At 39.1% G+C, this 27,191-nt stretch overlaps 1 protein-coding gene across 5 annotated transcripts in view; it reads right to left on the bottom strand.

The window, feature by feature from the left end:
* STK33 (serine/threonine kinase 33) overlaps positions 1–27,191 on the bottom strand; it is a 119,732-nt gene that overhangs the window by 55,333 nt on the left and 37,208 nt on the right. For 3 of the 5 annotated variants that reach the window (XM_061148011.1, XM_061148001.1, XM_061148029.1), the window contains exons 3-6: positions 26,762–26,875; positions 23,953–24,066; positions 17,294–17,398; positions 2,101–2,239 (exon numbers count right to left, since the gene is read on the bottom strand). In XM_061148011.1, the coding sequence (XP_061003994.1) occupies positions 2,101–2,239; positions 17,294–17,398; positions 23,953–24,066; positions 26,762–26,875 (472 nt within the window). The remainder of the gene's footprint in view (positions 1–2,100; positions 2,240–17,293; positions 17,399–23,952; positions 24,067–26,761; positions 26,876–27,191) is intronic. The other 2 variants (XM_061148020.1, XM_061148038.1) reach the window with 2 other exon arrangements.

The following is a 27,191-nucleotide window of genomic DNA, read 5'->3' as shown; positions in this document are numbered from 1 at the left end:
AAATCTCCAGTTGAACATGTCACAGCTCAGGCAGGACTTTTATGTACATGCAAATACTCTCATGTACCAAATATTTCCTTTGCAAATAACTGATCCAGTCCATATCCATTGTAATCATTTCCCTAAACTTAAAAAGCTATAGGTATAATTTCCGGGGAAATGAGGCTGGATGAGCCCTGGAATGTTTACTACTCCTAGTTGCTTACAGTTCTCTTCCACACCCAACCTGTGTTTGGAATTTCTATTGTTCTCCTTCTCTCTTCTTACATAAACACCACAAAACTTTAACTAATATGTCTTCATAACGTGGTTTGACACGTGGCAGGGCAAGTCTCTCTGCTGCTCCACTGTTCTTTTTCATTGTTTTCTTTACTATTCTCATCCCTCTCAAAATAATTTTATCAAGTTCCATGATAAATCCTGTTAAGATTTAGTTTGAAATATACTGACTTTATAGCTTAAAGTGGGAGAACCGAAATTAGCAAAATATCAAGTCTTTGGTTTTCTGCTCTTGCAAAATTCCTCGCTCTCTGCCTGGAAAGCCCTCCCTTTTTCACCTGAGTTTGTATTCCTCAGCTCAAGTTTTGCTTCCTCTGTGAATTCTTGCTTGACTTTCCAAATCAAATGAGGCACTTAATACACCTATGCTCCATGCTCTCTATATTGCTCTCAGAAATCATCATATTGTTTTCTGCACTCCATCTGTACTCCATTTGAAAACAAATCATCAATTTGTTTTCTGTACTCCATCTCTCACCAATTTCCCTGAGAGGCAGGTGCCTTGTGTTTGAACCTCTGTAAACTCTAGGACCAACCTCAATGCTGTAGATGCTTAGGGAACATCTGTTGAATGAGCCCCTAGCTTCCAGCACCAGCTCTGCACACCTAACCATGTCCCCTGACCTCTCTGGAACAAAGTTTTTTCTCATCTCTTTTGAACTGTGGTGTTGGAGAAGACTCTTGCGATTCCCCTGGGCTGCAAAGAGATCCAACCAGTCAATCCTAAAGGAAATCAGTCTTGGATGTTCATTGGAAGGACTGATGCTGAAGCTGAAACTCCAATACTTTGGCCACCTGATGCGATGAACCAAACTCATTGGAAAAGACCCTGAAGCTGGGAAAGATTGAAGGCTGGAGGAGAAGGGGATGACAGAGGATGAGATGGTTGGATGGCATCACCAATGCAATGGACATGAGTTTGAGTAAACTCCAGGAGTTGGTGATGGACAGGGAAGCCTGGTGTGCTGCAGTCCATGGGGTCACAAAGAGTCGGACACGACTGAGCAATTGAACTGAACCAAACTGATATAATGAGAAGCTTCTAAAGTCACATGTAAGCCAAACTAACACTGAAGGAAAAAAAAAAGCAGGAGCATGAGGAAAAAGAGTAGCAATAATACCAGAGAATAGTAAAGCAATTAGAAGAATTAGAATAATATTTAAATGTGGATATTAAAGTAGTGAAATGACTCCCATACAGTACTGTACTGGTAGATCATACATTTGTCAAAACCCATAGAATGTACAATACCAAGAGTGAACATTAATGTAAACTATGGACTTTGGGTGATAATGATGTGTCAATGCAAGTTCATCAACTGTAGCAAGTGTAACCACTCTGATAGGGGATGCTAATAATGGGGAAGGATGTGCATGCATGGACAGAGGTATTTGGGAATCTCTGTAACTTCTCAATTTTGCTGTGAACCTAAAACTGCTCTAATACTTAAGTCTAAAAAAATTTTTTAATGCCTAGTATATGCAGATTTTTAACATTATTATTAATATATGAGTTTTTAGAAATTTCACTTCTATTGATTTTCTATTTTGGATTTAATAATATTAGCTTCTTTTCAAGCTGTTGAATAGAAATGTTCATAATTTCATTCTCATCCATGGAGAATGTAACTGCATACCTGTCTTGTTTCTAATTAAAATATATCAATAAAATTACAAAGGAAAAAATTTAATTTTTAAAATCAAATTTTCTGTATTTGTAGGCATTACTTCTGTGACTATGAATCCTGAATACAATCACCCTTAAACAAAAGTGTCTATCTGTCTGCATGGAGTCAATGAGCTGGGTGATCCTCTTCTTACCCTTATTGTGAAGATAGGCTATAGCTGAGGCGAGACTTTGAATGATCCACCTTGTCTCATTCTCTGAGAAATGACCTTTCCTATCCAGAATTTCTTTGAGTTCTCCATCCTCACAAAGCTCCATCACAAGATACATTTTCTGACATAAATATAAAGAGAGAGAGCACAAATTATTCAGTTGGGTATGTTTAAATGTTATATATTGTATACAGAGAGTAGAAATATCATTATAATCTTAATCAGTCTATTCATTTAAACATAGTTGCTATCTGTCATGTATAAGATACTCTGTAGGATACTAGAGGGGGAAAAAGTGGAATTATTAGTCATTCAGTCATGTCCAACTCTTTCCAACCCCATGGACTATAGCCCGTGAGGCTACTGTGTCCATGAAATTCTCCAGGCAAGAATACTGAAGTGGGTAGCCATTCCCTTCTCCAGGGGATCTTCTTGACCCAGGGATCGAACCCGGGTTTCCTACATTGCAGAAGCCACCAGGAAGCTCTACTAGAGGAAAAAGCAAACATAAAACATACTCTCTGCCTCCAAGGAGCTGAGAGTATGGTTATGATCACAATGTCATGTGATAAGTGCTAACAGAAGAGGACTGCCCAAAATGCGATGAGGTTACAGAGCAGGGGGTGAGCCTAAAGAATACTCACTGTGAAGAGGCGTCATTTCAGGCAGGTCTGGATGACTGAACAGGGATTTATGGATAGAAAATATGGGCAAGAACAGACATAGCACACAGCATTTGCAGACTCCACAAGCTGGAAATAACACTGGCAGTTAAAGAATAACACATATCTCAGTGTTAATAGCATTGGGAATTTGCTAAGTCAGAGAAGACTGGAGCGGTGAGGGGTGAGGCCAGAAAGAACGGGTTGGTGCCAGGCTGTAAAGAGTCCTGGATGTCACACAAAGGAGCTTGGATTTTTTTCCCCCATATGCAATAAGTAGCCACTGAAGATTTTTTATTTTTATTTTTGCCCACTCTGTGATCTCCAACCAGGGATTGAACCTGTACCCCCACAATGGGAGCTCAGTGTCTTAACCACAGGACCGCCAGGGAAGTCCCACCATGGAAGATTTTTCAGCTTATGTCTGGAGTGGAGGAAGTGTATGTGCTATCATCAATTCTGCATTTCTAAACGAACACTCCACTCCAACAGCAATGCAGAGCAGAACTCAACAAACTTCTGTTCTGTGAAAGCCAGATACAGATAGTAAGTATTTTCGGCTTCACAGACCATACAACCTCTTCTGTAACCTCTCAGCTCTGCTGTCACAGCATAAAAGCACCCATAAACAATACAACAAAACTTTATTTATGGACTTTGAAACTTAGTTTCATATAATTTTCACATGTCATGAAATATTACTATTTTAACCTTTTTTTCCAACCATTTAAAAATATAAAAAATCTAACTTACAGGCCATAAAAAAAACAGGCTGCACTCCAGACGGGCTCACATGCTGTGTACACTGACCTCTTTTCATAAAAGGGTAGATGTGAGGAGCAGAATGAAGAAAAGAAGAAAACCATGTGAATGTACGCAGAGGGAGAACTAGTGGAACTTAGTGACTAATGGGGTATAAATGGTAAAAGCCACAAATGAAATGCCTCTTCCATATTTGCTGTATCTGTGGATGTTTCCCATAATCACTTTAAGTATTCCAATAGTCAGGTCATCTATTGAGTTAGAAAGATTCCCAGTCAACTAAAATGCACGCCTTTTTCATACTATTGCTATTCAGACCCAGACCAGCCTCCATGTCTCCATTCGGTCCTCTGCCACCACATTTTCATCGTTGCTTGTAAGATTCTGGTACCTGATCCTGTTCTATTACCACTCCTGATGCAACTTCATGTTCAGTCAGCAAGCAGGAAAGCAAGAGGAGAAGGCTAACAACCTTTCTTCTTACAGTCAAAATTCTGACTCACTAAACCTTAGGATGCCTTAGAATTTCAGAAGTAACTACAGAATTCTGTAAAGTCTAACGCAAAAATAAGCTTTTGAACTAGGCCATAGTTTTTCCACTGACAGCATGGCAGAGATCATGAAATGAAACGGTAAGTGAATTATTTGGAAGGCAAAGTTACATTAGCAGTGCTTACAATACAAACTGATCCATTTAAAACATGTAAGCTGATAAAAGTTATTATCAATAAAGGTTTTTCAGAAGTCTTTCTGTAATTATTAAAAAATAATTGTGTAGGCCTGGAGAATATGTGGACTCACAAGAAACCCTACATAGTCAACAGATGATCAGTATTACTACCTTAGCCTAACCAGTCAGTTAACAATTTCCTTTAATCTTTAAGATGGCTTCAACTGGAAGTCTAGGCATTTGTGTGAGTTGGGAAGATGGGGAGACAGATCTGACCTTTGTGAATCAAAGGCAAACAACAGGTAAAAAATATAATCATAGATGATGGTTTCCTTCGCCTTCAAATTATTCTAGATTTGGACTCCCACTTATGTTCCAAAATGAAGGAACAGACCAGACTTGTCGTCCCTCCTGAAACAACCTAAAAAATGGATAAAATACATGAAATAATAATTTTCAGACATTAGTCATCAGGCAGCACAAGGCAGTGATTCCCGACAGAGGGGAAACCTATGAGACAAACCCCACAATTATCCTAGCTTACCATCTAGAGAGAGTTTCCAAGCTACAGAGAAGGGAAAGAAAACCCAAGCAGAACTCAACAGTCTACATGAACTGAGGAGATGGTGCTGAGAGTCCAGGAAGGCCAAGACAACTAAACTCCACAAGCGAGACTGCCAAAGAGGGGAAGGCTGTACACAGAGAAAGCGCTATAGATTTGCAGGTGGCTGCCAATCCCGCCCTCAACTCTTCAGCAAAGTGCTAACTAGCACATATGTATCAAGAATCTAACCAGAGGAAAACAAGATGGTGGAGTAGGTGGACGTGGAGTACATCTCTCTCCACAGATACATCAGGAATACACCTTCAGACACAGAAGTGCATGCAGAACACCAGCTGAGATTGGACAGGAGTAACTGACCAGGAGAAAAGAATATATAGACCCACATAAAACTCGGTAGAACGAAGGAGCCAAGGGGGAAAACAGGAGTGTTAGTAGGACTGGACCTGCCCTCAGTGGGTGGGGGAGCTGAAGCAGGGATCCGATCCCCACATTGGGGCAATTGTCTGAGTCAGAGGAGAAACATTTAAGGCTGAGAGTGAAACATCTGATCTGTGGCAGCCTAAATGGAATGAGAATCAGACAGTTCTTGCTGCAACCATACATGCCCTGGACAGGGATGCAGACCCCCCTGGAAGGCGCACCGGCTGGGAGATGGGAGTTTAGGAATTGTGGAGCAATCCCTGGGCGAGGGCTGCTATTGACTGCGGAGAGACGGATCAGGGGATGTGAGGGAGGAGATTGTGCTGGGAAATGCCTGCAGAGGAAAGCTGGGCAGCCATGGAAGCAAGGCAGTACTGCTGAGTCATGCGTAGGGGGTGGAGCCATCACCATAGCCTCTCTCCCCCTACACGCCTGCACTGGCAGCTGAACAACAGAGGGGCTGGCCCAGCAAACGCCTGAGACACTTAACTACAGAGTAGGACCCCACCCAGGATGCCCCTTTAAGTGCCTGACGTGCTGATCTACAGAGTAGGACCCCAACCACGAGGGCCCCTCTATGTGCCTGATGCATGAACAACAGAGAAGGACCCCAGGCAAGGAAGCCTTCTAAGTGTCTGAACCGGTTGAGCTACAGAGAAAGACTGGCCAAAGAGGCCTTCTGATCGCCAGACACAAGAGGCACAAAAAAAGATTCTGATAAGGCTCCTGCAGCGGAGGCAGTCCTGTCCCTGCACACTTGGCGCCTCCAGGGTCCTCCCAAGCCAAGCAGTTGTGTCACCTTCACGCTCAGCTCTCACTGGGGCAGAGCTGCCACAGGCAAAAAAAGTCTCGTGCCTATGCATGCAGGGTCGCTTCGGTAGTGTCCGACTTTTTGCAACCCTGTAGACTGTGGCCTGCCAGGCTTCTCTGTCAGGAAGGGGTGTTCTCCAGGCAAGAATACTGGAGCTATTGGCCAATACTGGTTGCTATAACCTTCTAGAGCATTGTATTTCCTGCTGCCCTAGCTGCCAACTCCCCTGAGTACCTGGTGCTGCCAGAATCCCTGCAATTCTGCAGGGAGCTGCACCATCTCCACACCTGGCCCTCACAGGGGCAAACCCAAGTCCTCCAGGGCAGCCTTAGGAGCAAACCCCAGTGGATGGCCCATATGCAGAGGTGGAAATAAAACCACAATTGAAACCCAGGGGCAGTGAGACTAAGAAAGAAGACCCAAAACCCTCCCACCAGCTGTACAAGCTACAGATTAAATCCATCTCTGTGGAATATATAAAAGGTCATTGAGAGGTCCCACCAAAAAAAAAAAAAACCACACTAGTTCTGATAACTGTGGACATTGGAGGCAAGAACACAGAGGAGCAGAACCCGATTAGAATCTGAGCTGCCCCATAGCAGGTCCAGAGATCAGCGCAGTGTTAGAGGGCATCCTAGGGAGGTGGGGTGGACTGCGACTCCCAGCAAGGGAAAGGACTCTGACAGCAGTGACTCAAGAAAAACATTTATTATTCTTGTGTTTTGACTTGTTCTGTAGATTCTTTTGGATTTTTTCCCCCCTCCTCTGTTGTAGTTGTCGATTTTATTGGCACTATGAAATCTAATTAAGCTTTTGAGCTTTTTCTTTTTATTCTTTTTTTCTCAGTCACATTTTTTCTTGTTGTTATAAACCTCTGCCTCTAGGTTGGGCTTTTGCAGTTTTGAGGGTTTTTTTTTCCTTTTCTTTTCTCTTTGTTTAATTTTAATTTTTTAAACCTATTATTACATTTTCTACATTTATTCCTTTGTTTGCTTTTCCTACTGTTCTTTTCCCCCTGCAGTTAATCTTTAATATATATAAATCTTCTATATCTACCTCTATTTAACTTTGCATATCTTTCTTTTCTTTCTTTCCTTTCTTTCCTTTCCTCTCAACATATTTGTTAGTTTTATTTTCATTACTTTATTCCCCAGTTGGCACCTTGCTTTAGCTTTGTTTTCCATTTTGTGTTTTAGTTAGTTTTGTTCTGGTAGACATAATATTTGGCTACCTTTGTTCGCCAGGTCAATCTATTGTACTTTATTTTTGTTGGACTGTTTTGATTTTGCTTATGGGTGTATATGTATTTGTGTATATTCAGTCACATTTTTTATTGTTGTTATAAACCTCTGCATCTGTGTTGGGCTTTTGCAGTTCTATAGGGCTTTCCTTTTCTCTTCTTCTGTTTTTTTTTTCTTTTTGCTTTTTTATAATTTTAACTTTTAATTTTTTTAAACCTATTATATTTTTTCTACATTTATTCCCTTGCTTGCCTTTCTTATTGTTCTTTTCCCCTGGCAGTTAATCTTTAATGTATATAAATCTTCTTCATCTACCTCTATTTAACTTAGCATATCTATTCTTTCTTTCCTTTCCTCTCAATATATTTGTTAGTTTTGTTTTCATTGCTTTATTCCCCACTTGGCACCTTGCTTTAGTTTTGTTTTCCAGTTTGTGCTTTAGTTAGTTAGTTTTGTTCTTAACTGGTAAATATAGTTTTTGGTTTCCTTTGTTCACTGGGTCAATCTATTGTATTTTATTTTTGTTGGACTGTTTTGACTTTGTTCATGGGTATATATGTATATGTGTATATTTCATTATTTTAATTATTATTTGCCTGATTTTGTAACTGCCACTTGTCTGAGGTTCATCTTTGGTTTCTCAATTTTGGATATTTGTTTTAATCTCACTTAATGCCATAACAAAGCACTTGTGAAACCTTCACTCCTGACCACAGGTCAAGACCTGAGACTTTGGAGTGGGAGCACTGACTCCAAGACCCTAGACTACCAGAGAACTAACCCTACTAGGGGGTATCAAATAGTGAGAACTCACACAAAGGAAACCACTGGAATACAAGACCTGGCATCACCCAACCACCAGTAGCACCCTGTGCAGGACACCTCATCTAAACAACAAACAAAACAAAAATACAAACCCAAATGTCAGCAGACAGGATTACCACCTCACTCAGCCTTGCCCATTAGAGGAAAAACAAACAAAGGAAAATTCAGCACAAATCTCATCCTATAGGAAGCTTACACAAACCAGTGGACCAACTTCAGGAGGGCAGAAACCAAAAGGAAGAAAGAATTAAACCTTGAAGCCTGGGAAAAGGCTCAAACACAATAAGTTAAAAAAATAATAATAATGAAAAGGCAGAGAAATACTAAGGACTTCCCTGTAGCTCAAACGGTAAAGAATCTGCCTGCAATGCAGGAGAACAGGGTTCAGTTCCTGGGTTGGGAAGATCCTCTGGAGAAGGGAATGGCAATCCACTCCAGTATTCTTGCCTGGAGAATTCCATGGACAAAGAAGCCTCACGGGCTATAGTTCATGGGGTTGCAAAGAGTCAGACATCATGGAGCAACTAACACACACACACAGAGTAATACTACCCAAGTGAAGGAACAAACTAGAAACACAGAAGTCCAAATAAATGAAGAGGAAAGAGGCAAACTACCTGAAAAAGAATTCAGAATAATGACAGTAAATATGATCAAAAATGTTGAAAATAAAATGAAGAAAATGCAAGCATCAATTAACAAAGACCTAGAAGAATTAAAGAATAAACATGCAAAGACAAACAACCAATTACTGAAATTAACAATACTCTAGAAGGAATCAATAGCAGAGTATCTGAAGCAGAAGAACGAATCAGTGAGCTGGAAGATAAAATGGTGGAAATAACTTCTGAGGAGCAGAATAAAGTAAAAGAATGAAAAGAACTGAGGATAGTCTCAGAGACCTCTGGGACAATATCAAATACAGCAATATTCAAATTATAGAAGGGTCCCAGAAGAAGAGAAAAATAAAGGGTATGAGAAAATTTTTTGAAGAGATTATAGTTGAAAATTTCCCCAGCATGGAAAAGAAAATAGTCAATCAAGTCCAAGAGGAACAAAGAGTCCCACACAGGATAAGCCCAAGGAGAAACATGCCAAGACACATACTAATCAAACTAACAAAGACTAAACACAAAGAAAGAATATTAAAAGCAGCAAGGGAAAAGCAACAAGTAACATACAAGGGAAACCCCATATGCTTAATAGCTGATCTTTTCAGCAGAAACTCTGCAGGCCAGAAGGGAATGGCTGATATATTTAAAGTACTGAAAGGGAAAAATCTACATCCAAGGTTACTGTACCTGGCAAGGATCTCATTCAAAATTGATGGAGAAATAAAAAGCTTTTCAGACAAGCAAAAGTTAAGAGAATTCAGTACCACCAAACCAGCTTTAAAACAAACATTAAATGGACTTAAATAGTCAAGAAATACAAAAGAAGAAAAAAGATCTACAAAATCAACCCCAAACAATTAAGAAAATGGCAATAGGAATATATATATCACTAATTAGTTTAAATGTAAATGGATTAAATGATCCAACTAAAAGACACAGACTGGCTGAATCGATACAAAAACAAGAACCATATATATGCTGTCTATAAGAAACCCACTTTAGACCTCAAGACACATAAGGACTGAAAATGTGAAGATGGAAAAATATATTTCACGCAAATGGGAAGCAAAAGAAAGCTGGAGCAGCAATCCTCATATCAGACAAAACAGACCTTAAAATAAAGAAGATTACAAGAGATAAGGAAGGACACTACATCATGATCAAGGGATCAGTCCAAGAGGAAGACATAACAATTGTAAATATCTATAGACCCAACATAGGAGCACCTCAATACATAAGACTAACATTAACAGACATAAAAGGAGAAATTGACAGTAATACAATAACAGTAGGAGACTTTAACACCCCACTCACACCAAAGGACAGATCATCAAAACAGAAAATTAATAAGGAAATACAAGTTTTTTTTTAATTTTATTTATTTTAATTGGAGGCTAATTACATTACAGTATTGTAGTGGTTTTTGCCATACACTGACATGAATCCGCCATGGGTGTACATGTGTTCCCCATCCTGAACCCCCCTCCCACCTCCCTCCCCATCCCATCCCTCTGGGTCATCCCAGTGCACCATCCCTGAGCACCCTGTCTAATGCATCGAACCTGGACTGGCGATCTGTTTCACATATGATAATATACATGTTTCAGTGCTATTCTCTCAGATCATCCCACCCTCACCTTCTCCCACAGTGTCCAAAAAACTGTTCTATACATCTGTGTCTCTTTTGCTGTCTCGCATATAGGGTTATCATTACCATCTTTCTAAATTCCATATATACGTGTTAGTATACTATATTGCTGTTTTTCTTTCTGACTTACTTCACTCTTACTTCCAGTTTCATCCACCTCATTAGAACTGATTCAAATGTGTTATTTTTAATGGCTAAGTAATATTCCATTGTGTATATGTACCACACCTTTCTTATCCATTTGTCTGCTGATGGACATCTAGGTTGCTTCCATGTCTTGGCTATTATAAACAGTGCTGTGATGAACATGGGGGTACATGTGTCTCTTTCAATTCTGGTTTCCTCAGTGTGTATGTCTAGCAGTGGGATTGCTAGGTCATATGGCAGTTCTATTTCCAGTTTTTTAAGGAATCTCCACACTGTTCTCCATAGTGGCTGTACTAGTTTGCATTCCCACCAACAGTGTAAGAGGGTTCCCTTTTCTCCACACCCTCTCCAGCATTTATTGCTTGTAGATTTTTGGATAGCAGCCATCCTGACCAGCATGAGATGGTACCTCATTGTGGTGTTGATTTGCATTTCTCTGATAATGAGTGATGTTGAGCATCTTTTCATGTGTTTGTTAGCCATCTGTATGTCTTCTTTGGAGAAATGTCTGCTTAGTTCTTTGGCCCACTTTTTGATTGGGTCTTTTATTTTTCTGGAATTGAGCTGCAGGAGTTGCTTGCATATTTTTGAGATTAGTCCTTTGTCAGTTGCTTCGTTTGCTATTATTTTCTCCCATTCTGAAGGCTGTCTTTTCACTTTGCTTATAGCTTCCTTTGTTGTGCAAAAGCTTTTAAGTTTAATTAGGTCCCATTTGTTTATTTTTGCCTTTATTTCCATTACTCTGGGAGGTGGGTCATAGAGGATCCTGCTGTGATTTATGTCGGACAGTGTTTTGCCTATGTTTTCCTCTAGGAGTTTAGATCTTTAATCCATTTTGAGTTTATTTTTGTGTATGGTGTTAGAAAGTGTTCTAGTTTCATTCTTTTACAAGTGGTTGACCAGTTTTTCCAGGAAACACAGGTCTTAAATGAAACATTAGATGAGATGGATCTCACTGATATCTTCAGGACATTCCATCCAAATGCAGAAGAATACACCTTCTTCTCAAGTGCACATGGAACATTCTTCAGGATAGACTGCATCATGGGTCACAAATCAAGCCTCAGTAAATTTAAGAAAATTGAAATCATATCAAGCATCTTCTCCAACCACAACACTATGAGACTAGATATCAATTACAAGAAAAAAACTGTAAGAAACAAAAACACATGGAGATTAAACAACACATTTCTAAATAACCAATAGATTACTGAAGAAATCAAAAGGGATATAAAAAAATTTCTAGAAACAAATGACAATGAAAACACAACTCAAAATCTATGGGATGCAGCAAAAGCAGTCCTAAGAGAGAAGTTTACAGCAATACAATCCTACCTCAAGAAACAAGAAAAACATCAAATAGACAACCTAACTTTATACCTAAAACAAGTGGAAAAAAACAAACAAACAAAAAAAAAACCTCCACAATTAGTAGAAAGAAAGAAATCATAAAGATCCGAGCAGAAATAAATGAAAAAGAAATGAAAGAAACAATAGTAAAGATTAATGAAACTAAAAGCTGGTTCTTCGTGAAGATAAACAAAATTGACAAACCTTTAGCCAGACTCATCAAGAAAAAAAGAGAGAAGAATCAAATCAACAAAATTAGAAATGAAAAAGAAAAGGTTACAACAGACAATGCAGAAATACAAAGGATTATAAAAGACTACTATGAACAACTATATGGCAATAAAATGGGTAACCTCCAAGAAATGGACAGATTCTTAGAAAAGTTCAATCCTCTAAGACTGAACCAGGAAGAAATAGAAATTATGAACAACCCAATTACAAGCACTGAAATTGAAGCTGTGATCAAAATCTTCTCAAAAAACAAAAGTCCAGGACCCGATGGCTTCACATGAAAATTCTATCAAACATTTAGAGAAGAGCTAATGCCTATCCTTCTAAAACTCTTTCAAAAAGTTGCAGAGGAAGGAACACTTCCAAACTCATTCTACAAGGCCACCATTACCCTGATACCAAAACCAGACAAAGACAACATAAAAAAAGAAAACTACCGGACAATATCACTGACGAACATAGATGCAAAAATCCTCAAGAAAATTTTAGCAAACAGAATTCAGCAACACATCAAAAAACTCATACACCATGATAAAGTTGGGTTTATTCCAGGGATGCAAAGATTCTTCAATATATGCAAATCACAAATCAATCAATGTGATACACCATATTAACAAATTGAAAGATAAAAACCACAGAATAATCTCAACAGATGAAGAAAAAGCCTTGGACAAAATTCAGCACCCATTTATGTTTAAAACTCTTCAAAAAATGGGTATAGAAGAAACCTACTTCAACATAGTAAAGGCCATATATGATAAGCCTACAGCAAACATTATTCTCAGTGGTGAAAAACTGAAAGCATTCCCCCTAAAATCAGGAACAAGACAAGGGTGTCCACTTTTCCCACTATTATTCAACATAGTTCTGGAAGTCCTAGGTATAGCAATCAGAGAAGAAAAAGAAATAAAGGAATCCAGATTGGAAAAGAAGAAGTAAAGCTCTCACTGTTTGCAGATGACATGATATTGTACATGGAAAACCATAAAGATAGTATCAGAAAATTACTCGAGCTAATCAGTGAATTTAGCAAAGTTGCAGGATACAAAATCAATACATAGAAATCACCTGCATTTCTATAAACTAACAATGAAAAATCAGAAAGAGAAATTAAGGAATCAATCTCATGGACCACTGCAACAAAAAGAATTAAATATCTTGGAATAAACTTACCTAAGAGACAAAAGAACTGCACACAGAAGATTATAAGACACTGATGAAAGAAGCCAAAGATGACATAAACAGATGGAGAGATATTCCATGTTCCTGGGTAGGAAGAATCAATATTGTGAAAATGACTATACTACCAAATGCAACATACAGATTCAGTATGATCCCTATCAAATTACCAATGGCATTTTTCACAAAACTAGGACAAGAAATTTCACAATTCATATGGAAACACAAAAGACCCCAAATAGTAAAAGCAGTCTTGAGAAAGAATGGAATTGGAGGAATCAACCTTCCTGACTTCAGCTATACGCATCAAGACAGTATGGTACTAGCACAAAAACAGAAATATAGACCAATGGAACAAGATAGAGAGCCCAGAAATAAACCCATGCTCCTATGGGCACCTTATTTTTGACAAAAGAGGCAAGAATATACAATGGGGCAAAGACAGACTCTTCAATAAATGGTCCTGGGAAAACTGGACAGCTACATGTAAAAGAACGAAATTAGAACACTTCCTAATACCATACACAAAGATAAACCCAAAATGGATTAAAGACATAAACGTAAGACCAGAAACTATGAAACTCTTAGAGGAAAACATAGGCAGAACACTCAATGACATAAATCAAAGCAAGATCCTCTATGACCGACCTCCTAGAGTAACAGAAATAAAAACAAAAGTAAGTAAGTGGGACCTGATTAAACGTAAAAGCTTTTGCACAGCAAAGGAAACTATAAGCAAGGTAAAAAGACAACCCTCAGAATGGGAGAAAATAATAGTAAATGAAACAACTGGCAAAGGATTAATTTCCAAAATATATAAGCAGAACATACAACTCAATGCCAGAAAAACAAACAACAAACAAAAAATGGGAAAAAGACCTAAACTGACATCTCTCCAAAGAAGACATACAGATGGCTAACGAACACATGAAAAGATGCTCAACATCACTCATTATTAGAGAAATGCAAATCAAAACTATAATGAGATATCACCTCACACTGGTCAGAATAGCCATCATCAAAAAATCTACAAACAATAAATGCTGGAGAGGGTGTGGAGAAAAGGGAATACTCTTGTACTGTTGGTGGGAATGTAAATTGATACAGCCACTATGGAAAACGGTATGGAAATTCCATAAAAAACTAGAAATAAAACCACCATATGACCCAGCAATCCCACTCCTAGGTATATACCCTGAGGAAACCAAAATTGAAAAAGACATATGTATCCCCTTGTTCTTTGCAGCACTATTTACAATAGCTAGAACATGGAAGCAACCTAGATATTCATCGACAGATGAAAGGATAAAGAAGTTGTGGTACATATACACATGGAATATTACTCAGCCATAAAAGGAACACATTTGAGTCAGTTTTGATGAGGTGGATGAACCTAGAACCTATGACACAGAGTGAAGTGAGTCAGAAAGAGAAAGATAAATATCGTATTCTAATGCACATATATGGAATCTAGAAAAATGGTACTGGAGAATTTATTTACAGGGCAGCAATGGAGAAACAGCCAATAGACTTATGGACATGGGGAGGGGGGAGGAGAGGGTAGATGTATGGAAAGAGTAACATGGAAACTTACATTACCATATGTAAAATAGATAGCCAATGGGAATTTGCTGTATGGCTCAGGAAACTCAAACAGGGGCTCTGTATCAACCTAGAGGGGTGGGATGGGGAGGGAGGTGGGGGGAGGTTCAAAAGGGAGGGGCTATATGTATACCTATGGCTGATTCATGTTGAGGTTTGAGAGAAAACAAAATTCTATAAAGCAATTATCCTTCAATAAAAAGTAAATTAAAAAAAAAAAAGAATCTACCCAAAGTTGGGGAAAGTGCCATGCAAAAAGATCAGAGGGAACAACGACTGAAGCCTCCACAAGGCTAGGAAGAGTTCCTATTTCCACTAGCCAGAGTGCAAAATCTCATAATTCATGGGACACTGGGCAGAGTACTCAGAAGGGTCTTATCTCATTACTTAGGGAAAATTAACCCAGAGCAAAGGCTCTGTTGTGCCACCAAACAGTTTAAGCTTCAAAAGTATCAAACTATTTCTAAATAACTCAATTATGTCTTGAATAAAGCTCAAGAATAGCTGTAAGAATATAAAAGATTAGCCAGCATCCAATCAAAAATGAACAGGCATAAAAAGAAGCAGGAAAATACAACTTATAATGAAGTGGGGCAAATCAATCACTTAAAATGGACCTAAAAATGGCTCACATGATATAATTAATAGAAAAGATCAGTAAAAGTTATTATAACTACATTTAAGAAGAAGGAGGAAATAGTGAGCATGTTATGTAGAAACATGGAAGATACAAAAATGACCCAAATCAAATTTCCACTAGAAAGTATAAACAGCATATATGATGTTACAGAAAAAAAGGTTATAGAATCTGAAGATATCACAATAGAAACTCTGCTAAATTCAATAAAGAGAGAACAAAGATTGAAAAAAAATGAATAGAGAATCAGTAAGTTTTGGAAAATATCAAACAATCTCATGTGTACTTGAAAGTCCTTCAAGGCAGAAAAAATAATGGCCAAAATGTTCCTAAATTTTATGAAAACCATAAACTCACAGATCCAAGAAGCTCCATGAACCCCAAGCCAAGAAACATGAACACAGCTACACTAAGGCACAACACAATCAAACTGGTTAAAACCAGTGATAGAGGGCAAAACTATCCTAAGAAGATCTGAGGATAAAATAAGTCACAACTCTAAGACTAAAAAACCAGAGAAGGCTTTTGGCATCATTGCCATTTACAGCCTCCTGTAAAGGTAACTGTCGTCTCTAATAGTTATCAAGCACTCCTAATGAATCAAACACAATACAAAACCCAAATTGACTACTGCTGCCTTAGAAACTGGCAAAGGAAACAAAGAACAATAGCCAACATTCAATGAGACATATGCTTTATACCCATTTTCCCACTTAATCCCTCCACAACTAAATGTGGTTAATACTATTAAACCTGACTATTCATTGGAAGGAGTGATGCTGAAGCTGAAGCTCCATTACTTTGGCCACCTGATGTGAAGAGCCAACTCATTGAAAAAGGCCCTGATCCTGGAAAAGACTGAAGGCAGGAGGAGAAGGGGGCAACACAGGATGAGACGGTTGGATGGCACCACCGACTCAATGGGCATGAGTTTGAGCAAAATCCAGGAAATAGTGAAGGAGAGGCAAGCCTGGCATATGGCAGTCCATGGGGTTTCAAAGCATTGGACACAACTTAACAACTGAAAAATAACTATCATTAAACCTATCTTACAGATGAGGAAACTTAAGTAGAGAGGTTGAGTAATTTGTCCATGGTCTCACAATTAATAAGTGGTAGATCCAGGATTAAACTGTATAGGCAATCTGACCTAACACACCTAACTGCTATATCATATCACCTCCTAGCAGAGAAACACCCAAGCTCACGGGCAATAAACAACTTTTGCAGAATGGGAAACAACCATACCAACTCTACTATGAAGCTAACCTTGCAGAATTATGACACTATTCCAAGGGACTCTAATGCAGAGCCAAGGACCAAAGCAAAAAGGAAAGCCACTTCCAGGGAATCTCTGATCACTCTGGGTTATATCTGAAGTTGTTTCATTTTTTTCCCAACATGCCACCAGAAATATCACTGAAGACGTCAATCTAATCATCAGACACCTAACTATACAATCAACAATAAAACATCCTTCAGAATGCTTTTCATCAATCTCCACTGACAGAGTGGTGTGACAGAGTCATGCCAAAGACATGTGCCACTGTGTCCCAAAGAGACTACTTCTCAAGGGGATGATATTAATTTTGTAAAAATGACAACTTTCAGAATGCAGCACCTGATAAAGCTTTGCCTTTAACTATAGTCTGCCAGGTTCCTCTGTTCATGGAATTCTCCAGGTAAGAATATTGCAATGGGTTGCCATTTGCTTCTCCAGGAGATCTTCCCAACCCAGGGATTGAACCCTGGTCTCCCACATTCCAGATAGATTCTTTACCCTCTGAGCCACCAAGGAAGCCCAGCTTTACCTTAGGTGTCTCAAATACTTGTTCCAGATGTATGATGTGTTCATGTTTCACACTTTTTAGGATGTCCACTTCGCGTTCAAGTAACTTCACAGCAGAGCTTCCAGCCTTAGATGATGAGGAAATACAGGTTTCATGTAAGAATTTTGTTACCGCATATCTCAATATAAAACTTAGAGTCATTTTATATTTTTTCCTATTTTTTTTTCAGAAAGTTACTTTTCCAAAAGATAATATGCAACCTATCTGCATGATAAGATTAACGTATACCCTTTCTTTCCTTTGCTCAATTTGAAGAGATAATTCAGCCTCAAATCATATCTGTTTCTTGGACGGTTTCTATAAGTTAGCTAACAACATGGTCTCTGTCATATCACAAAATTATTGCAGCTCTTAATATGCTTTTTGGTATTTCCTTCAAAATTATGTTGATCCTTTGATGGTAGCATAATAAAAACAAAATCTACTTTCTAGGGATGTCAATTAGAAAATGGATATAAGGCATCTGTCTCATTAAATGTCAGTTATTGGTAAAATAAAATGTTTTTGTTTTATCTTGCTTTGTTTCCACTACACTTATATACATATCAAAAGGAAACAATAGGCAGTTGAGATTCTACACTTAGCCCTGCATTATATCATTTCCTAGTCCCCCAGCCTCAAAAATTTGATAGAGAAAGAGTGTGCACAATGGAGATGGAGAAGGAGATGGAGATTTTTGCCTTCAGACCAACCTAACTCCAAATTACCTCCTTAGGTGAAATCCTTAACCATACCTGACCAGACCGTCAGGTGTGGATACAAGTAACTGATTGTCTACATCATCATCTAAGATACTCCAGAAGGGCTTTCTCCACCTTTGCCAGCACTGCCACCACCCCAATCATCATCCCTTTTGATATCTAAATTACCCTAATCATTCAAGAATAAACACTGTCCTCATTTACATAAAAATATCCCTGAAAGGAATAACAAAGCTCTTACTCCTCCCTCCTTCCTCCTAACCCACCCCCTCCCCCAAAGTTAGAAGAGAAACAATAGTTCCTGAAGGACTTGGAAAGAGATTGATCATAAGCCAAATTTTACCTAGTTAAAATTTTACCTACTGTCATCCCTGCTTCTAAGTATCTTTACCCTCTAAACATTACCATCTCAAGAGTGATAGGAAACTGCCTACCCACTGTGCCCCACTCACAGAGGATGAATCCTAGAGGAGAAATAACTTTATAGTTATTAAGAGAAATAGTGACTTCGAGGAATAAATTCCTGTTGAGACTAGACATGGACAGATGTCACAGTTTCTCCTAATAATTCATCTCAAGCCTATTCCTACTTCCCACCACAAATGGTGCATCTATATTTAATGCAGTAATATATTGTCCAATTCATATACTGACTATATAATTTTATTTTACTATCTTGGTGTCCTGAAAAGTCTCAGCATCAATATCTATGTGCAAGATTATGAATTCCTAAAGTTGCAAGCAACTGACTATATAACCCTGAAACCTAAGCCTAACCCTATCTGACACCAAAGAAACAAAGGAAATCCAATTTAGCTAATCCTAGGGATTATTGTAAGGACTCTGGATCTCCCCTTATTAAGATTTAATGTTACTTTATTAAACTTTAGGGGGAAATGATATGTAATTTCCTATAGTTTGTTTTTTAAAGAATACATATAACCTACTATTTCATTCTGTAAATGTAATGTCACAGACCCAAGAAAAAAACACCATGGTAATGTTGCCTTTTATTTTTCCTCAAGCATAGAAATTGTTTTCAAGTTGATGAAATGATCAGTTATAATGTTTGAGGACTTAGATTCTCCTTTAAAGAGAAGCCCATTCCATTCTTCACTCCAGTGCAATCTAAAGTGAGAAATACAGTGGATACAAGGTAAACGGTACAGAAGAGAGCTGGAGAGAAAGTGATTCAAACGGAAAGAGCTGGTAGTATGAATAAACAGAGTCTGGCTATCAACGAGGAAATAATGAATGAAAGGAAAGGAGAGGATCAGTTCAGTTCAGTCGCTCAGTCGTTTCCTACTCTTTGTGACCCCATGAATCGTAGCACGCCAGGCCTGCCTGTCCATCACCAACTCCCGGAGTTCACCCAAACTCATGTCCATTGAGTCGGTGATGCCATCCAGCCATCTCATCCTCTGTTGTCCCCTTCTCCTCCTGCCCCCAATCCCTCCCAGCATCAGGGTCTTTTCCAATGAGTCAACTCTTCGCATGAGGGGGCCAAAGCATTGGAGTTTCAGCTTCAGCATCACTCCTTCCAGTGAACGCCCAGGACTGATCTCCTTTAGGATGGACTGATTGGATAGGGCAAAGTATATCAGAACTCCATCAGGAGAGACTATCCGGACCTACTGCTCACTAAGAAGACAATGCTAGCCCACAACCCTACCTCTACATATACTGATAATCAGCCCTCATCTTCAACTGACTCTGGTAAAAGAAAGTGAAAGTGAAAGCCACTCAGTCATGTCCCACTCTTTGCAACCTCATGGACTATACAGCCCATGGAATTCTCTAGGCCAGAATACTGGAGTGGGTGGTCTTTCCCTGGAGTGGGTAGCATATCTCTTGGGTATGGCTGGGTGCAGTGGACTTGGGTATGGCATAAGCCCTTTTGAAGGAGGTTGCCATTAACCCCACCACAGAGCTGCCAGAACTTACACAGGACTGAGGAAATAAGACTCTTGGAGGGCACAAACAGAATCTTGTGCACACCAGGACCCAGGAAAAAAGAGCAGTGACCCCACAAGAGACTGATCCAGACTTGTCCGGGAGTGTCCAGGAGTCTCTGGCAGAGTTGTGGGTTGGTAGTGGCCTGCTGCAGGGTTGGGGGCACTGAGTGTGGCAGTGCAAGCATGGGACATTTTGAAGGAGGTCGCCATTATCTTCATTATCTCCACCATGGTTTGGCCCCAGGTAAATAACAGGGAGGAAACACAGCTCCACCCATCAATAGAAAATTGGATTAAAGATTTACTGAGCATGGCCTCACCCATCAGAAGGGGGAAGATCCAGTTTCCCCCCCAGTCAGTCCCTCCCATCAGGAAGCTTCCATAAGCCTCTTAACCTTCTCCATCAGAGGGCAGACAGACTGAAAACCACAATCACAGAAAACTAACCAATCTGATCACATGGACCACAACCTTGTCTAACTCAGTGAAACTATGAGCCATGCCATGTAGGGCCATCCAAGATGGACTGGTCATTGTGGAGAGTTCTGACAAAATGTGGTCCAGTGGAGAAGGGAATGACAAACCACTTCAGTATTCTTGCCTTGAGAACCCCATGAACAGTATGAAAAGGCAAAAAGATAGGACACTGAAAGATGAACTCCTCAGGTCAGTAGATGCCCAATATGCTACTGGAGATCAGTGGAGAAATAACTCCAGAGAGAATGAAGAGATGGAGCCAAAGCAAAAACAACATCCAGTTGTAGATGTGACTGGTGATGGAAGCAAACTCTGATGCTATAAAGAGCAATATTGCATAGGAACCTGGAATGTTAGGTCCATGAATCAAGACAAATTGGAAGTGGTCAAACAGGAGATGGCAAGAGTGAACATCGACATTTTAAGAATCAGTGAACTAAAATGGACTGGAATGGGTGAATTTAACTCAGATGACCATTATATCCACTATTGTGGGCAAGAATACCTTAGAAGAAATGGAGTAGCCATCATAGTCAACAAAAGAGTCCGAAATGCAGTACTTGGATGCAATCTCAAAAACGACAGAATGATCTCTGTTCGTTTCCAAGGCAAACCATCCAATATCATGGTAATCCAAGTCTATGCCCCGACCAGTAACACTGAAGAAGCTGAAGTTGAATGGTTCTATGAAGACCTTTCAGAACTAACACCCAAAAAAGATGTACTTTTCATTATAGGGTACTGGAATGCAAAAGTAGTAAGTCAAGAAACACCTGGAGTAACAGGCAAATTTGGCCTTGGAGTACAAAATGAAGCAGGGCAAAGGCTAATAGCGTTCTGCCAAGAGAACACACTGGTCATAGCAAACACCCTCTTCCAACAACATGAGAAAACTCTGCACATGGACATCAGATGGTCTATACCAAAACCAGACTGATTATATTCTTTGCAGCCAAAGATGGAGAAGCTCTATACAGTCAGCAAAAACAAGACTGGGAGCTGACTGTGGCTCAGATCATGAACTCCTTATTGCCAAACTCAGACTTCAATTCAAGAAAGTAGGGAAAACCACTAGACCATTCAGGTATGACCTAAATCAAATCCCTTAAAATTATACAGAGGAAGTGACAAATAGATTCAGGATTAGAATTGATAGTGCCTGAAGAACTATGGACAGAGGTTCATGACATTGTACAGGAGGCAGTGATGAAGACCATCCCAAAGAAAAAGAAATGCAAAAAAGCAAAATGGCTGTCTGAGGAGGCCTTACAAATAGCTGTGAAAAGCAGCAGAGAAAAGGAAAGCTATACCATTTGAATGCAGAGTTCCAAAGAATAGCAAGAAGAGGTAAGAAAGCCTTCCTCAGCAATCAAAGCAAAGAAATAAGAGGAAAACAACAGAATGGGAAAGACAAGAGATCTCTTCAAGAAAATTAGAGATACCAAGGGAACATTTCATGCAAAGATGGGTACAGTAAAGGACAGAAATGGTATGGACCTAACAGAACCAGAAGATATTAGGAAGAGGTGGCAAGAACACACAGAAGAACTACACAAAAAAGATCTTCACGACCCAGATAATCACAATGGTGTGATCACTCACCTAGAGCCAGACATCCTGCAATGTGAAGTCAAGCGGGTCATAGGAAGCATTACTATGAACAAAGCTAGTGGAGGTAATGGAATTCCAGTTGAGCTATTTCAAATCCAAAAAGAGATGCTGTGAAAATGCTGCACTCAATATGCCAGTAAATTTGGAAAATGCAGCAGTGGCCACAGACTGGAAAAGGTCAGTTTTCATTCCAATCCCAAAGAAAGGCAATCCCAAAGAACGTTCAAACTACCACACAATTGCACTCATCTCACACGCTAGCAAAGTAATGCTCAAAATTCTCCAAGCCAGGCTTCAACAGTACATGAACCGTCAACTTCCAGATGTTCAAGCAGGATTTAGAAAAGACAGAGGAACCAGAGATCAAATTGCCAACATCTGCTGGATCATCGAAAAAGCAAGACAGTTCCAGAAAAACATCTACTTCTGCTTTATTGACTATGCCAAAGCCTTTGACTGTGTGGATCACAACAAACTGTGGGAAATTCTTAAAAGAGATGGGAATACCAGACCACCTGACCTGCCTGCTGAGAAATCTGTACACAGGGCAGGAAGCAACAGTTAGAACTGGACATGGAACAACAGACTGGTTCCAAATAGGGAAAGGAGTACGTCACGGCTAAATATTGTCACCTGCTTATTTAACTTATAGGCAGTGTACATCATGTGAAATGCCGGGCTGGGTAAAGCACAAGCTAGAATCAAGATTTCCAGGAGAAATATCAATAACCTCAGATATGCAGATGACACCACCCTTATGGCAGAGAGTGAAGAGGAACTAAAAAGCCTCTTGATGAAAGTGAAAGAGGAGAGTGAAAAAGTTGGCTTAAAGCTCAACATTCAGAAAACTACGATCATGGCACCTGGTCCCATCACTTCATGGCAAATAGATAGGGAAACAATGGAAACAGTGACAGACTTTATGTTTTAGGGCTCCAAAATCACAGCAGATGGTGGCTGCAGCCATGAAATTAAAAGACGCTTGCTCCTTGGAAGAAAAGTTATGACCAACCTAGCAGCATATTAAAAAGTAGACACATTACTTTGCCAACAAAGGTCGGTCTAGTCAAAGCTATGATTTTTCCAGTAGTCATGTATGGATGTGACTTGGACTAAAAAGAAAGCTGAGTGCCGAAGAATTGATGCTTTTGAACTGTGGTGTTGGAGAAGACTCTTGAGAGTCCCTTGGACTGCAAGAAAATACAACCAGTCCATCCTAAAGGAAATCAGTCCTGAATATTCATTAGAAGGACTGATGCTGAAGCTGAAACTCCAATACTTTGGCCACCTCATGCGAAGAGCTGACTCATTTGAAAAGACCCTGATGCTGGGAAAGATTGAAGGTGGGAGGAGAAGGGGACAACAGAGGATGAGATGGTTGGATGGTATCACCTACTCAATGCACATGAGTTTGAGTAAATTCCGGGAGTTGGTGATGGACAGGGAGGTCTGGCATTCTGCAGCCCATGGGGTTGCAAAGTCGGACACGACTGAGCGACTGAACTGAACCGAAGCCTTTCTCTTTTCCAGGGGATCTTCCCAATCGAACCCAGGTCTCCTGCATTGCAGGTGGATTCTTTACAAGGTGAAACACAAGGGAAGCCCAGGAATACTGGAGTGGGTGGCCTATCCCTTCTCCAGCAGATCTTCCTAACCCAGGAATTGAACGGGGGTCTCTACCTGCACTGCAGGTAGATTCTTTACCAACTGAACTGTGAGGGAAGCCCAGAAGGCTAGAGAAATAACCACACTGCTCCAGGGCAACAGCCCAGGCACTGTCCCTAAGGGTCAGCGGTATTAGTGTGTAAAATTATACTGCCTACCCCACCTTGCACTAGAACTGCACCCTCAGTGTGATGCTGCTAAGAAGCCTTACCTTTTCTTTGTTCACTTTTTTAATTGCCCACTTAGTTGCTCTTTCCTTGTCTATCGCTTCAATGACCATTCCAAAGCTCCCTTGTCCCAATATTCTTCCAAAGGTATAGATTTCCTAGATAAAAAAATAAGAGTTCTTTGTCTTTCTCTGCCTTTCATCAGGTATGACAAATGAACATATAATACTGACAGGCATCCACCCAAGGGAAGAGTGACTCTGCTCCAGGGTAAAATCAAATAGAAGACACTGACACCATGTATTTTCTTCAGTATTAATAAACACATCTTAATTAGCAAAAATAAGTTTTGATGAGTCTTATTAAATATCCTTTAGAGAAAAACCATAAAAATCCTAATAAGGAAATGTGAAAAACTTCAAATATATAAAAAATGAAACTCTCATAAACTATAATATTAAAGAAATGTCTTCACAAGAAAAAGAATGGACTATTAATACATGTATACAAATATGTTGATATATACTGTATATTTGTGTAAAATAAGTTGTCCAAAAAGTTATTCCCAAACTCTGAGAACTATACTATAAAATCAACACATATTAACCATTAGACAACTGGTTTCCTGTTTACCAGGTAACCTTTCTCTTCATTGTTTCTACTAAATAAACATTTTTGTTGTTTTATTTCTTTTTGTTTTAGGAAAAGGATTATATAAATCCTTTTTTATATTTATATTAAAGTTTTTAATATAAATAAGCATTTAGAAAAAAATTAAAACCATCCATAGTAACATTATCCAAACCAAGGATCCTTCTGTTTATCATTTCACTCCTGCTTAGAAAGACAGAATGCACTGGTCTTGACACCACAGCATTCCATTTCATGTTGTAAAATAACAAGCAGGTAACTCATTTACACTTTCAGGTCTTGTGAATTTGGTTGGAGAGAGTCAGTCTCCCTGATCTAAATCAACTCCAGGGCATTAATAAGAGTTTCTAGACCCATTATGCCCAGAGATTAAAACAGGAGAGAACCCCTGAGCTAATGTCACTGGGGGAAGTCTCTCTTGGAGACTTCTTAGAGCCTGCCTTAGAGATGCCAGGTTCCCGCTGTGTGACTGCTTTCATCTGCACCCTGCAACAGATAAACTACTGCTAGACTTCATATTTTCTAGTGCTTACATTCCTTTCTGACTTTTGTAAAAGAAGATGGAGTATCCAACTACTTACTTACCTACTTCACAAAAGGCTTTTCTGCCTAACTCTGCACCATGGTGATTGTTCTTCTGACTTTTTTCAACATGTATGCATTGGTCCTCAAACACTATTATTACTCTCTTGCTTACAAATATTTGGACTCATTTTTTTCCTTCCCCGATGGTCTAGAAACACCTTATAAAGGTATTTCTTTTTTATCCTTTAAAAAGCCTGCCTGAAACCTTACAGGCAAAATATTCATGCTTCGTGCATGAGGAAAAAGGAGAAGGAAGAAACGGAAGGGAGGAGAGAGAAGAAGAGAGGAAGCAAGGGAAGGAAAAAGAGACAGAGGGCGAGAAGGGAAGACCCAGAAAGGGAAAGAAGAAAGAAGAAAAGAAACATGTTCAGCTTCAACATGTAGATTTTTCTTAGCTATCTTCTTGTGATACATACTTTGGGGGCTCCAAAGATGAATAAACCATAATTCCTGTTTTCTTATAATTTGTCTCATGTCTGGCTCAATGGACATGAATTTGAACAAACTCTAGAAGATAGTGGAGGATAGGGCCTGGCATGCTGCAGTCCAGCAGAGTCTGACACGACTTAGTAATGCACAACAACAGCATCATTTGTAAAGATTTTTCCTTAAGTCATACAGTCTTAAGTTAAAAGAAAAAGTACAAAACGACACTGGGGTCAGAGACCAGAGCTAAAATTCTGGGAACATAAGGGAAAATGGCATGAAAGAGATGGCTCCTGAGAAGCATGTGGGAGAACAAAGACAAAGAAAAGAAGGAAAATTGAGAATTTTTTCCGTAATCCAATCAAGGAATGAATGAGTGAGCTGACAAATGAATACATTTTTCTTTTACAAAAGCTCTTATGACTAAATTTAAAACAGTAAATTTGTGGATTTTTTTTTTTAAGGCAGGTCTTTTGTAAGATTTTGTAAGACTTAACAAAATCTTTAACAGGGGAAGATTTAAGCTTTTAGGTCAGAATTTCTTAGAAAGTTTTTCTGATCACTTCAAGTAAATTGCTAAATATTTTTTAAAACAATCGTTCAAAGGTATTTAATGTTAATGGAATTTTCCTCCTGTAGTTGTTCCTGCTGTAGTTCCTTCAATCTAGCATTAAAGGAACACATTTTAATTTCTAAGATGGTTTTAAATTTAAGTCATATTTGCATATAAGAACTAGAATCCTGGGAAGAATAATATTGGTATTCACTCAATCACAAACTGGAGAAAAATGGGCAAGTCCACGAGGGAAATTTTGGCCTCCCTACTGGTCATCAAAGAAGTGAACAGCCAAGCTATCTAAGTCATTTGGTCTCTCTGTGCCTCTCAAATAGGTCTATACAGAGATTTCACAACTGCCTTCAGCAACCGGGAAGACTTGGAGACCAAATGCTCTCATTTTGTCTAATAAATGTCCTCCACTTATTTATGCAAGTCAAGTTACATCTCTATGAACAGAAAAAATAATTAGTCCACATTTTCTTTAGTAAAGACTTCGACAATCTTAAAAATGGTTAAGTTTTGTCTTTTCTTTTCTCTCCTTAGAGACTTGCTTTTTAAATCACTTTTGTCATGAACACTGGCTTAGAAGAAACCTGAAACATTTCTAGCAGCTCAGTTTGCCCTCCCTATACCTGAATGGCGGCTCCATTGTCCATCCGTATGTGAGGAACTTTTCCTTCTGTGAAGTTGCCCCGACCCCACTGTTGTTGAGATGGTTTTCTCTCTACATGTGAAGATTTTGAGGGCTTGGACCAAAAAGAAATTTTAATATTAACATTAAGATACAAGACACTTATTGACAAAGTAAGAACCCTAATTTAGATAATCTGAAAATTTTTAAATATGTGTCAAGATATTTATTGTATACAAGACAGTTTATCACCTTTTTCAAATTCAAAGCCCTATATAATTCATTCACTCATTAGGCTAAAGCAGACCTTAAGAAGTTATTCAATCTAATCTCCTGAATCCAGGCTATTCTATATGATGACCTGCACAGAAGATAAATGAGGACTCAAAATCTTTAAAATCATAAGAGAAGGCAACTTCACAGTTTTCTCA

This window comes from Dama dama, chromosome 1 (assembly GCF_033118175.1).
Source record: "Dama dama isolate Ldn47 chromosome 1, ASM3311817v1, whole genome shotgun sequence".
NCBI classification, from domain to species: domain Eukaryota; kingdom Metazoa; phylum Chordata; class Mammalia; order Artiodactyla; family Cervidae; genus Dama; species Dama dama.
The sequence above is the reverse complement of the archived record's forward strand: the minus strand, read 5'-3'. Positions and strand labels throughout refer to the sequence as shown.